This window comes from Gallus gallus, chromosome 2 (genome assembly GCF_016699485.2).
Source record: "Gallus gallus isolate bGalGal1 chromosome 2, bGalGal1.mat.broiler.GRCg7b, whole genome shotgun sequence".
NCBI classification, from domain to species: Eukaryota; Metazoa; Chordata; class Aves; order Galliformes; family Phasianidae; genus Gallus; species Gallus gallus.
The window spans coordinates 17,856,819-17,871,363 of NC_052533.1; the positions used below are offsets into that span (position 1 = coordinate 17,856,819).

Here is a 14,545-nt window from a genome sequence, read left to right on the forward strand (position 1 = left end):
AATTCACATAACACAACCTAACTCTTCTCTGTCTACAAAGCACTGGGGGATGCATACAGAACACCTTCTAAATATACTGACATTGACTGCTTCCTGCGGCAATGAGTCCCAAGGATGAACAACATACTTTTTTTAAGAATAATCTCTTTTGGTTTTGGACGTGCTGCTTTTCCCTTTTTCATCTTTTTAAGTTGTGAGATAAGGAGCACAGAGTAATCTCAGCATCCAAACAGTCTGTGATCCATGGCGATATTTCACCTTTGACCCCATGGCTAGGAGCCTCTTCTGAGAGATCTTATCACCAAGAGCTGTTTTGATAGTCAAATAAAATATGTTAAGTGGTGTTCATTTATCCACCGTGCCTATTTATTAGAGAATTCTAGTACTGCAGTATGGATACAATTTCCTTTCTGGAAGCATGTTGCTCAAGCCATGCACTATCACGATTTCCAGATGCTTTATTACTCTATTTCTAATTACTACACATATTAAACTAAATGCAAATCATCTTTAGAAAGACAAATCCAGAAACGTATAACTAACCTGACCACACGCATTTGTTAGACCTGCTACTTTTATGCAGGTTCTTGACAAACAGAAACAACCAACCAAAAATACCATTATATTGCAATATCAGTTATAACAGAATAAACAAACAAACAAACAAACAAAAAAGCAGAACATACTGTTCACCTGCAGGAACAATCATTTAACTCTTCATTATAACAAATAATTTTGTACCAAATAATGAAAAAGTCTGGTAAGACCTGAAGTCCCAATCACCAGAGGTAGTGTTTTTTTTTGGAGAAACTTATCAACAAACCAACACACTCTCATAAGCACTATCAGTGGTTTACACCAATTATTGGTTTCTAACGGTTAAGAGGTTTCACTACAAGGCAGCCTGTGATACAAACTGATACAAGTCACTAGGCTTTGCAGATAAGGAGTCCATACTAACTGCACTCTGGACTTCATAGCTGGCATTCAGCATCCAAAGTATTTATGTATTATGAAATACTATAGGAACTGACCGGAAAAAATGTAAAAACAACATAATGTTTTTTCCCAAGTTATGGAAATCATATTTGATTACATGGCTAAAGTAATTTATCATATTTAAGTCAAATTGTTTTGCATAGCAAGAAAGGGTTTCTCTATTTAAATAAGTCCGTAGGGATACTTCCGAAGTTTCTAGTTTTAAGCCTTAAGATGTTCTGATCCAAACACGTCCACACAAGCATTAACACCCAATTCTTAGCTTCAGCCATTTCATGTGGTTGCAATGTGTACCTTGGAGACTGAAGCAGTACACTCTCTCAAGCAAGCTACCACCCACTGCAAGCTACCTGAAGACTGAGATTATCATGTCTGTCACATCAGTGTCCTAGGACTGAGGATAATTTGTCTTTTTTTTTATGTTTTCATTCCATCTCCCAAAGGAAAGCTCATTAAAGCACTGACAGCCAACAGACCCGCCATTTTTCTAGAGCACTCATGAAAAGGATGGACCAAAAACATCTTTAAACAGACTTAAACTCCTGCCTGCCCATCTCTATCACATTAGATGCTCATCATGAAACTTTCTTCCCTTCCTCATGTTTACTTAAGCTGAATAATTTATCAAGAAAAAAAAAGAGCATATTTCTCTGAACAGGACTGGGAAACAGAAGCAAGGGGTATCCTCTCTGGCCATACTGAATTTGAGAATATGGCATCCATTTGTTGCTACAGCTGAAAGCTCAGCCACAGTATCAGTCACGCATGTGGTTTTTATTGTTCGAAAACGCCAAATTTGCCTTCTGAAGATTTGCAAAAAAAAAAAAAACAAACTTTTTTTTTTTTAATTTTTTTGTAAGCAGTACTTGTTGAAACAGTATTTTTATATAATCATGATTTCAACTACTGAGAACATTCCACTCCTGTTCTGGGAGGCATAAATAACATTGCTTCTGAAATTGCTCCCAACCTCTGCGGATAAGGACCAGAATTAACAACAGTTCATCTTTCCAGTATTTTCAGTTATTTTCCTATGGGTGTCAGAATATAAAAGAAAAAGGGGGAGAAGGTTGCCTTTGACTGTATGCACAACGATGAGCAGACTCGAACCACAATAAGAAAAAACACTAAAATAGGAAATACAAAAATAGCGTAAATTAGCAGTGTGGAGAAAGAGCAGGGGGCTACAGAGACCCAGAATTAGGAGCTGTAGTAACCCAGAAAGTGAGAAAATAAAAACCGCAGGACAGAAGCATCTGAAACATAAGGTGCCATACATTCAGCATCTGAAAAGATCTCTGGATTCCTGAGCTTTCACATTCCTCTATTGTTAACAAATAACTCCAAACCCATTGAAAAAATTAAGCCTTATCTCTCTCTAAAGGCTGCATCACACAAAGGAGGATAACCACCACTATATGAATGCTAAAGAAAACCCTGCTGTTTTCCTACTGCTCCTAAGGGGAGTAAAGCCAAACAGACTTCAGGGATAATGGAAGTGATTAAAGCAAACTTATTTCACTTAGAATTGCAACTGAGTAGCAGCACCTACCTTCCCAATTATCACATCTCCACCACGGAGGCTGCAGTTTACTCCATCATAATTAAATCTTGGACTAAAGTAACGAACAGCAGCTATTCACTTTCCCTATCACTGCGCAAGTCACAAGGACTGCTGTTACAGATGCTTCTTTTCCTTCCCTCTATTAGCTGTTTCTGTGGTCAAGGAAACACAGTGGATAGAAAAGGGAACTTAAGAAGAAAACAAAACAAACTCGGGAGCAGGAAAAACGGCTTGAGAAAAGAAGGAAACCACTAGCACCATCTTTCTCTCTGCTGTAAGAAACAGAAAAGAATATTTTGGACTGTATCTGTAAAACAGGCTATTGTCATGTATGTGCAACACTGCTTGAAAGCACCTCGCAGTTCAATCACTGGAAGTGTAGATACCATCACACGGGAGGGAAAAAAAAATCTAAAATCACAACTCCAATATACTGATTCCAAAATAAAATTCCAAAAATTTCTGCATGATCTGCAATTACTGTAATCCAAACCATGCAATACCAGCACAAGAGAGTTTATTAGCTCCCAATCTTTACAACAAAATGCTCTGTTTTAAAGAAACCGTTACATACCTACTCTACTCCCATTAAAAACATTGGAATTGGATGACATGACACAGTCTTTCTTAAAAAGAATACAGATTGAGAGATTAATAATCAACGACTGGAAGAAAACCAAGCCGAAAAGCCCTGCTTCTGCTCCTGCAGTCTGATCCTATATTCTGAGCGCACACAGAGCCCAGAAGCAAATGGCCCCAGAGCGCTACTAGGATAATTTCACTGATTTAGGTAATCAAAACGAATAGACAGCTCAACCAATCTCAGTCTCTATCAAAGCAGTAAACATCTCCATCCCTATAAAACACGTGATCTGCTAAAACTAATTAAAAATTTTAAAACTGAAAGTAAATTAATCTCCCAACCACCATTTCCTGGCAAGTAGAAAACAAATGCTGCTGTACAACACCGGAAGATTCTGAAGCACCCACATCACTACTTTTGCTGTAAATAAATATTCATCACAGAACAACTTATCAGAAAGAGCAATACAGCAGACTGATAACGGAGCAACACAACAGACTAACAACCGTCTTTGCTATAATTAAGCATGAAACACAAAGAAATCCTTGAGATGAAAACTGAGCACCATGGTGCAACGTGAGACTTGGTTCAACAGTAAGACAATATTCCAAACCAAAATGAGAGAAAGTGATTTTAACAAAACATACGTTAATTTTCATGTGATAGGCAGACATCTTTCAGAGACATAAGATACAGTATTTAGCTGTTACATGCAAAACGGGCAGTACCTACCAACACAGAGAGCATCCATTCCCAGAAAACCAGAAGAAAGTATTTGCGTGGACTGTACCTTTTCCTCCTGTACGCTTTTTCTTACACTTTTGCAATGGTTAATTGCATTGTCATGCTAATGAAGTCTCACTGCATTATACAGTGCAATCTATCACAGTCTATGTCCGTAAATTATAAAACAGAGGAAAAGGATGCAAGAAAAAAAAATCCATATATATGTCCACATTTCCAGCAAGCAGATCACCAACTCCCACCTGGTGAGGAACACCAGCATTTAAATTCAGTTATGGCACAGCGTGGAACACAAGCTAATAACCTCTTCTGGATTTATTAGATCGGAATAAAAATTATGGGTGGCATGAAGGCAGAATAAAATGAGATAGAGAAGAAAAGGTGATTTCAATGAGGCCAGTCTTAAACAAAAAGCAGTGTAGGAGCCATCATGTCAGTCAATAGAATCAAAGAATTAAAATCCAGGATTTAAAAAACAAAAACAAAAACAACAAAAAAACCCACACTTTACACTTTAAAATTGGTGCTGTTTGGGCTTTCCTTAATGTTTAACATGGGCACAGAGGTTATTCAACAATACTTGCATAACAGTACTGTTTTCAAGTTTTCTTAATATTTTGGCGTAAAATTTTCTGTATTGGATGTCTACCATGGCCTCCTAATCAAAACAGTTCTATCACTTTCAGAAACTCAGTGTTTGAAAATACTTTTTCCCCAAGACCTTCTCTTTTCAGAATTTCCTAACACCTCAGCATTAAAAAAAGGATACCAACATCTATTAAGAAATGGAAGATTTATGATACCACCAAAGTCATAATTTACAACTGACTAAAATTTAAAACTGACTAAAAGAATATTTAAAGTCTTAGACAAGTACACTGTCACAGCATATATTCAGTGCTGTTCAATAATATTCCAACTGCATGTCTGACCAACCAAGTTTAGGCCACAGTAGCTCTCTTAACAACTAGTTCAAACAAAAACAACTTTTTAACCATTACTTTTTACTTGCTGTTGATGCCCAAGTTTACCTTATCTTATAACTATTTTTGGTGCACCGAGGATCTTGGCTCATTTTCTTTTAATTAAAATACTACACAAAAAATGCATTAGCACACCATTATTTGAAGACTTTCATGGTCAAGAAATGGTAACTGTTAATATTTACATAAGATCTCAATGAGCAGTCACATGGAAACTTTGCAGAACTAAGTAGGTAAACGCTCACCCTTGAAGGTGAAGGTCAGCCATTTAAAGTGACTGCATGGTAAAATTGTTCTCTTGAATTACGGAACAACTGCATGGTAAAATAGCCTCACTTGACTGAGTCTCTTCAAATATCTCACGAACTGAAACTCGTCCCAGAGTCCAGGCAAAGCACAGGCATTTTAGGGGTGGTTTTCCTAAATCAGCGTGAAACAAAGATACCTGTAGTAGGGAGATCTGCTTGGTATTTTCAAGTCCTTTAAGTTGGTAAACTGCATTCAGGCTCTCTCCCACTGTTTTTTCAATCCATTTATCCTCCATCAGAGTTTAACAAATAGAAAGCGATAGTGTACCACTCTTGTTTATTTACCTATTCCGTGTCATTTCTGACTTTACACACCTTTGGCTTACCCCATACAAGAGCCTCTTTTTCAAGCCAAGAGCTCTAAATTATTTACTCGTTCCTTATAGAGATGCTGTTCTTTACCACTGCTCATTACTGCTGCTCTTCCATAACTCTTCCAGGTTTGCTGTATCTGTTTTGAATAGAGACTGTTTTCTCTTTAACGTGAATTTCATTTGTCCTCTTACCACCTTGTCAGCAAAGGCTGGTGAGGTCTTTCAGCAGTTTTGACAGCTGATCCTCATAATAGCTCACTGCATCACCTACCACAATCAGCAAACGTAGCCTCTGTTCCTCCTTTTTTTCCCACATCATTTATGAACACACTGAACTGCACAAAAGGCCATAATGCTGATTGTTCCAAGACTCCAATGGAAAACCTCATCATAGTGAGAGCTGAGCATACATACTCGTTCTGTTTTTTGGTGTGTTTTTTTTGTTGATTTTTTTTTTTTTAAGTCTTTTAACCAGCTACTAAACTGGACACAACTTCTTCACTCATCTCCAGCCTGCTTAATTTAAGTGACTTCACTGAGTTATTTTATGTAATACACTAATGAAAAAGGGGGGGGTGCGAGGGGGGCGGGAAGGAAAAAAAAGGAAAAAAATACAGTTGGTTGCCACTTTCCCTCAGAAAAGCTACATAGGTTTCCCCAAAACACTGTATTCTTAATTTATTTCCTTTAAATGGTTTCTATCAATTTCTGCAGAGATGTCACCCAATTTTAGTTCCAGAAGTTATGATACAGAAATTGCACAGACACACTAGGAAAATGCAAGGCTTATATCTTTAGGAAATTAATCCAGAATAATTACTTTAAAATATGAAGTACCACCTCTATCAAAAGTGTCATGTGATACTGAAAAGTATTCTATGCTGGTCTGCATGCGGTATTACTGCTATACACTTATTATACACACCTATGTGTCCTTGTGTGCACCCAAATATGTACACGAGTATGCATTAAGCTTGACTTTAATTTTCCAGTTTTTATTCACTATCTTAAATCACTGTAGACTCTAAATTTAAAAACTGATGTTTATATGCACATACAGAGACTGCATTTGATGTATTAGTTGTAAAGCAGATTCTCAACAGAGAAAGAAAAACACAAATTGAAGTACAAAAAACATGCCCTTCGTACCTTAACTGTGTTGGCTCTTTACAACTATAGGTTCATACTCTGTGGTGTTGACTACTGTAATCTTGCCCAACTTAAATTCATATAAAATGCTACCATAACGTTTCTGGTTTGTTACTTTGATCGTGTCATGCTTCCTTCTGCACTCTTTCAGTGGCTCCCTTATCCTGTCACCTCTAACTACACATCTTCATTTGTATAATCTTTCAAATATAAAACTATAACATGTCCGTCAAGTTTTATTTGCTATCAAGATGTCAACCTTGGCCTCCTTGGCCTAGGTCAGCATTAGTTATCCATCTGCTGAACTTCCCAAACAAATCCATTAATTCTTTAGCTGATACAACAACATTTAGATGAAACATCCAAAAATGTTACACGATTTTCTTTTAAATCCTTTCTTAAAACACTGTTCTGATAGCAGACATTGGTTAGAGCACTGATGAACTAACAGCATTTATGCTATTAGTCACAACATACTCAAGATTACTATGTAATTCCACTCCATAGAGACTGGACTACAAAATAACGTGGGGGAAACTCCAGCCACTACAATAATGTTTGCACAACAAATACAATGTTTATTAACCTACTTTCCAAATAAATGATGGCTTCTTGTAACACTGAAAATAAGCGGGTCAATAACATTACTTGCTATCTTAAACTCTTGTGATAGTTTACCTGAGTTGCAGCAACAACAGTAGTTATAGAAGGCGCAGTTGAAGGTGATAGAGCTCCCACTTGCTGCAAGTGGCCTGAAGCCTGCTGAGGTAAATGAGAACTGGAAACGGGAGTGCTAGATCCTGAGCCAGATACTGCATTTGGAAATGATACTGCTACATCATTGCTGCTAAAAATACCTGAAAAAAATTACAAAAATGATTACATGCATCTCTCTCCCCCCTCCCTCTTTTCTAGTAACCATGTAAATATGCAGTAGAAAATTAAACAAGACAAACAAGATTACTTAATATATAATGCAAAAGTTCCCATGCTGAATTTCTAACCATGCTGACTGATAAAAGCACTCTCATCATGTGACATTCTACAATGCAGGAACACAGACTGTCTCAGTTCTAAGTTTTACAAAGACACATGACAGATCAAATATTTTATGTGCATTAAAAACTACACTCAAATATTTAAGTAGCAGATTTTTTTTGCTAAAATACTGCCTTCAACTGAGTCTGCTGAGAGTACTGTTTCAAAGAATTACTGTGAAAGTTAAAGTAGATAAGGAATAAAGTATCAGGCTGAACATACACAATTTGAACACAAAATTACTTTGAATTTAAAGTAACACTTCTGAATGACATACATTTGCTCAAAAAAGTAATTTTTGTAACTAAGGACTTCTTGTATATTTTCAAAAGCAAAAATGACAGCAAATCTGAGAATCAAGTACTCAGATTTGCTAGTAGAGCTGGTAGTATTTTGTTTACTCACAAACTAGAATTCCATCTGTGATCTAAGAACGCTTGACTAGCATTTCTGCTGGAGCAGCCAAGAAGTCAATGACTGAACATACTAACATTAGTCAGACATGTATGGTAGCAACTTAAATTGTAAGAGTTCACACCCCTCAGTGAAGCCATTACTTCCGTTCATCTACATGCGGGGTAAAGTTCATGACACAGGTTGGGGGAAAAGCCCTACTGACCAGAAGCCCAGGACAAGAAGTAGTACCTGTCTATGAAACTGTTAGGCTCCACGTGCATTAGATAAGTGAGCTGTCAGCTGGCCAAGGAATATCAAGCATGGTAGCACTGAACTGCAGTTAGAGGAAGAGTGCCACAGGGAGTAAACAGAAGTAGAATGAACATGGTTAGATCAAAAATAAAAAAAAAAGCAACAGAAGTGAAATGCCAGTTAGAAGGCAAAGGGTGGAGCTAGTTTGTCACTTGTACAAATAATGATCTGAAGAAGGCAGTGACAAGAAGACAGACAATATTAAAAAAACACTTGCCACCCAGCATTCCTTCAGAGCCCCAACAGTCAAGGAAGACTAACGCCACCCAAACCCACACATACTGTGCAAACACCATCGCATCTTAAATTCCCTGCCTGTATGAACTACCAAGAAAAAATGAAGAGAAAAGTAGCCAGACCAAGCAGAGAAAGGAGAGATGAGAAACAGCCAGACATGCTGACAACATTAGCTCCTCTATCTAAGCTAGGTTAAGTAAGGACTTGCAATCTTCTCCTCAACCTCTTCATAGCACAATTCCATACCTGCTCCACTTTTCTGCTGAGTTTCTTATCTTTCCTTCTTCTACTTAGCATATTTTTCATGGTCATCTTTCCCTTATTTTTTGTCACCACTCCCCAAGTCTACAATTATGACATTACTAACAGTTAAGATCCTGAAGTGTCCACACCATTACAACCCTTCTTCAATTGTATCTGCCTCACCTAACTCACAGACAGTAAATCACAGGGATTCTGCTCTAGATTTGTCTCTACACACTACCAACCGAACACAGTTAACAAACAGCCTTGCTACTGAGCCTATTCTTAAATGCAATATCCCACATTTTGAAAGTATCCCTAAAACAATTAAATCCACACCACTTCTTGAGAATGATGAGACTCTCACATTAACTATCCAGACCTGTGAATTTTAAAGTTGAGGGTAAAGAAACAGCACAGCACAGACCAAATCACAACAGCTAGTCACTACAAGTGCTACTGGTCTCATAAAGCATCAGTGATCACAAGTGAAGAAAACAAAATTCTTGGTGAAAGTCAAGTTGTAAAAAAGAGATATTTTGCCAGATAGGTAAAAGCTCCCAAATTTTAAAGCATGCTATTTTAATACGCTTCTTCATTTTCAGAATCTTATATATTAAATAACTGCAGGCATCTGCTGCTTCTATTTTAATTGCAAGGTTTATTCTTCCTCTTGAAAATGAACTGTTGGTATACAGGCAGATATTATAAAACCATGGGCATCAAACTACTTCTAAAGAAAAACAGTAAACCAGTTCACCATCGCAATGAGGTAAGCTGCTGCTGCTTCTTTTTTGCCTTTATTACTGCTTTGTTTGCTTTTGAACACTTGCTATTTGTTACTGTTGCAAAACACCAGAAAATATCACCTGTCCAGATACTCTGGGCTAAATACTTCCATTTAGCAATACCTTACTTAAAACACAAAGTCTGCTCATGTTCTGGAAGCAGTCATACAACCAAGACTTCATGCAGACACTCAAACAACTGTATGCAGCACACACAAATAAATCCCCTATTTCCCCATTTCAAAAATAGTTGTACAAAAACTAAGTGCTTATCGTATCAGAAAGCCAGGAAAGTACATATGTAAAATGTCTCAAGTCTATCAAGTTGTCCTTTTGTTCTCTGCAGGGAGAAAAATCACTCTGAATCAGTAAAGAATAATAACTGAACATAAACCAAAGTTACAAGTGCCAAACAAACCAATCACCCTGAAGTCCTCCCCATACTACTGAAAAGTTAAACAGCTGTAACTTGTGACAAATGGCACTGTGCCATTTGCCAGAGGCATAAACAGCATGATTAAATACAATCTTCAGTGTTTTTAATAGTACCCAATTCTTCAACTACACGTGGACGTGCAGCACTGTCAGGGCAAAGCTGACCACTGCTGACACATGCAAAGCATGATTTCAGGTTCTGAGACATTAAATGCATGTACAGCCTGCACTGCTGGAGCAAAATGCTTAACAAAAGGGCAATTGACAAACAAAACAAAACCATCTCTGAACAAGAAATAACTGCCTGCTTAGCAAGGAAGCACATTAATATAGAGCAGGGAACATATCAGATGATGCAGATTGGGAGAAACTGCAATCGTTTCACTGACAATCAATGATGGAATAGATAACAGAGGAAATAAAAGAACATCAAGATTAGTGAGAACTAGCTGTGCAGCAACATGCGTCAAGAGGCACACAGAGCAATTTAAATGGTCTTATTAAAAACCTCAAAAAAGTAGCTCCACGAGCAGAAGAATTAACAAATCAGATGAACTTTTCACTTTTAACAGCGCTGCATCAATAACCCACATTTCCCCACCACGACCCATGTAGCTGCAGCTGGATTGCAGTGTGAAGGTTCCTTCCAGGTAACTATTCTATTTACCTGCAGTATCTACCATAGGTTGGTGCCCTTAGTATTTTGCAAAAGCTTAAGAAATAGCTTAATCTAGTCAAAAGGTTTTTTTAAAAATGTAAACTTTTACATTTACAGAAGTTGCACAGAACCATAGATTTGCCTTCCTACTTGGGGAGAATGGGGGAGAGAGGGAATAAACTTCAGTCATGCAGCAAAGCTCACAAAAATCAAAGGAAATTTCGTGTTTTAAGAACAAGAACTCCTTCACGAAAGAAAAGGAACCTATATATGCATTTCCAGTACTTCCATTTCCTGCGATGATCTCAAGAAATCAACTCCAAAGCCATGACAAAATGAAAGTGCCCTTTAATGCTGTTGTCTGTTGATTAGTAACCAAGTTTTATTTATTTTAAACAAGCAAGAACATGCTCTAATAGAACATTAACTGTGGAAGAATTATCACCTAGGTCATTAATTTGCAATATAGATGAAATATAAGCTTAGTTGCACCTAATGCTAAACACAAGCAAATAAAAACCAGTTACTGTGACCAACAGCAGTTCACACAGAAAGGCTCAAGAAAAGGGTAGGTATGAAGTAAGACTCCTCTGGATAATCTCCCAGCTTTTAGAACCCTATGATTTTGGGATTCTGAGCTTGAAGCATGTAGCATTGGGTTTGCTTCCAGCTCTGTCCCAGTGAATTCCTTGCAACCCTCTCTGAACCAATGTAAATTCCCACTGTGTGTCCTGTGGGAAAGCTGTACCACAGACAGACTGCACGTGTGGGGAGAGGGATGCCAACAACAGGGTGCTGCTACCAGTGACTGTGCAGAGGAGTCATTCTGGCAGACGGATTTTCACAGGTAAGAAACATTAACGATGGAGGAGTTACAAGAATTGAAGGCAATCTGGGGAAAAGGCTCCCAGCACAAGAATGGGTTGTGAGGAGTGGGAAGAATTGAAATGTCACAGCAGGAAAAGTGGAAGTATGCCTGTTGGCACACAGGTTACAATTACCTTTCCAGAGAGGGTTTTGAAACCTTTAAGAAATTCCAAGTGAATTTCTCCCTTTTCCTCAACAAACAGGTTAGAGGAGAGTATGTTGTTCTGACTCGTGCTTCCACCCGGTACCGCACGTACTGCTGCGACACACACGAGACATATCAGTGCCTAACCAAAGTGCATCATTCCTGCCTCATCTCTCCAAAGCCACCCAGAATTACTAGCTGAATGGATTCTCCTAAATTCTCAGCCCCTGTAACTTTGCCTTCTCAGTCAGACCTTCGGTTTCTTACAGTGCAGACTGCTTCCTCATACTTACAGTAGAGGTGCACGGTCTACCACATGCTCTACCACATGCCTGGAACAGCCCATTTGCACAGGCAGGCTGGGATACCAAAGCTTATCCCGTTAGTCTGATCACATGACAGACTCACTGTACCCCTCCAGGGCCTCCAGAAATATGCTCTAGGGCCGAGCTAAAAGTCATTAAGGAATGGGGTCGTCTTGGTTCAAAGTTGGCACCACTAAAACCTATGCAATCATTCATAAGTTCCAGGTGCCATCAAGTTCAATATGTTATATTACAGCATCACATACTGAAACAAAGTGCAAAATTCTGAGATAATAAAGTGATTACTAATTTTAGGGTAGTATTGGTTTGGCCTTTATTCTTACACAGAAACATCTTTAATAGTTAATAGCATAAGTCATGCTTAATTTTACACAGGCTTTTCCTCCTATATCTTAATTTTCACTTTTGTGAAAGATGTTCACTTTTGTGCTACGATAGCTATATAAAAAATAGCCCCAATGAAAGCATTAGCAGAGATCACTCCAAAGAAAAGTTTCCTAATTATTTACTTGCTTTGTAATCATGAACCTCCAGGTGTTCTGATTTTCCAGAATAAATCTTCGAGATGCTTCATAACAGTCGGCTTAAGATTCACATCTATAACTAATTCAGCTTTATTGAATAAAACATATTAAGAATTCAATCTTTATTCTAGTATGATTCAACAGGTTCTTTTAAGTACTCTTGTAAAAAAGATCAGTAAGATGGAACACATGAAAACAGACCTGAAAACAGGAAGAGGAATAAGAAATAAAACAAGAGAGCAGACTTAACAAGTAAGGACAAAAGTAGCCAGAGAAAGCCTACAACCAACCATTACAATTTACAGCTAGCTCTAACATGAAATTACAACTGTCAGGTCATCACTCCCCATAGTCTTTAGTATGCTCTAAAATCCCCAACAGACACGTATGCCTGCATTACCTCCTCCTGCTTTCCAGTGATAAAAGATGACGCAGAATAGATGAGACTTCAAGGTCAAATAAAAAAGTTTGACTGTCCAGAGTAAGACAAAGCACAAAGTTATCACACAGTGAATAGCAGCGCAATCAGAGATTTTTTAAACAACATACATATATTTATTAAAAGAAGAAAGAAAAACCAACAGAAAACTGACCTGAATTATCTGCCAAAACCAAGAACCACAGAACTGTCTCTTCCTGGTAAAACTGAAGTGTACCACTCCTGCCTTCACGTACCCTGACTGCCCTCTACTAACACAGGTATTTTTACTGGAAGTCACAGCTTGCATGACCCTATTTTCTCTTCCTCCTTTTTAATTGACGCTTTCTCATGTGTCCAAGCCTTTTGCTATTATCTTTCCTCCTTTACTCTTGGTCAGCACCAAATTCGACTCATTGACTTCAACCATCACCTTTATATTAAGCACAGCTATCAAATGAACCTCTCTGTTTCAAATTTGTATTTGCCTCTACTCAAACCCTAACTCTCCTTTTTTCTTTTTGGTACTTTCTTGCCCGTGTGCAGTCAGAAAACTCAGTGCAATAAAAATGAGCTCCTGATACCTCACCTCCTTCAAAACTCATACAGACAACGCAGACAGTCCTCAGCATTACCTGACTCACAATCTCATACTTATCACAAGTTTTAATGCCTTCTTTTCATCCTGTACACATGGCACAATCTTTCCTTACTGTTTGCATTACCAAGATCTCTACCTACCCTCATTGTTTTCATTCCTACACACTTCTACCCAAAGAAGAATATGCAAAAACATTCCTGCAAAATGAGGTTGGAGGAGGAAGGAAGTAAGCAACTTCAAAATCTTACTGAGGGAAACATGGGAAGGTAAATAACACATACATGCATAGCCCCATGCATACCAGGAAGATCAGATGATACACTCTGTCCTGTTCTAAAACAAACATGTAGGCAATGTTACTCTGTCCCACAATGCGTTCCTACAAAGCACTGTTACTGCTTGACAAGAAAGCTTACAGTATTAAGTAACCACTTTCCATCTATGCTGTTTGAACTTCTACACTTGTGCTAGGAATACACAAACAGTTTTAAAAAGTATTGTAATGTGGAAAGAAGTAATGACAAGTCGTGTTGCATCCATTTTTACTCTGCACTTCATTGTGAACTTATACCTCTTCAACATTAAACAGCAAAAAAGCTCTGCTTATAAAACAGCAGAAACTCACCAAGTCCAAATTCAGCAAACTTTCTCAGATACCCTTCAGATGTTTTATTTTTGTTCAGAAAAATGGTGAGCTTGCTTTCCTTCATCTCAAAGCTGGTTCAGAGCACTGTACACCTGGGAGAGTGAGAGGGAAACCCTATATCAAAAGGGAAAAAGCTAAACCTGTTTAACTAAAGCAAAGTAAACCTAGAGAAATCTCAGCATTTCTCATGACATGTAGACTACAATTTATTTATTTCTTTCTTTATTTTTAAAGAGACCTACCACTACCGACATCTGCCTAACATGT

At 37.9% G+C, this 14,545-nt stretch overlaps 1 protein-coding gene across 6 annotated transcripts in view; it reads right to left on the reverse strand.

The window, feature by feature from the left end:
- MLLT10 (myeloid/lymphoid or mixed-lineage leukemia; translocated to, 10) overlaps positions 1-14,545 on the reverse strand; it is a 122,159-nt gene that overhangs the window by 27,779 nt on the left and 79,835 nt on the right. For all 6 annotated transcript variants that reach the window (XM_025148381.3, XM_025148380.3, XM_046938250.1 and 3 more), the window contains one exon: positions 7,323-7,501. In XM_025148381.3, coding sequence (XP_025004149.2) covers positions 7,323-7,501 — 179 coding nt within the window. The remainder of the gene's footprint in view (positions 1-7,322; positions 7,502-14,545) is intronic.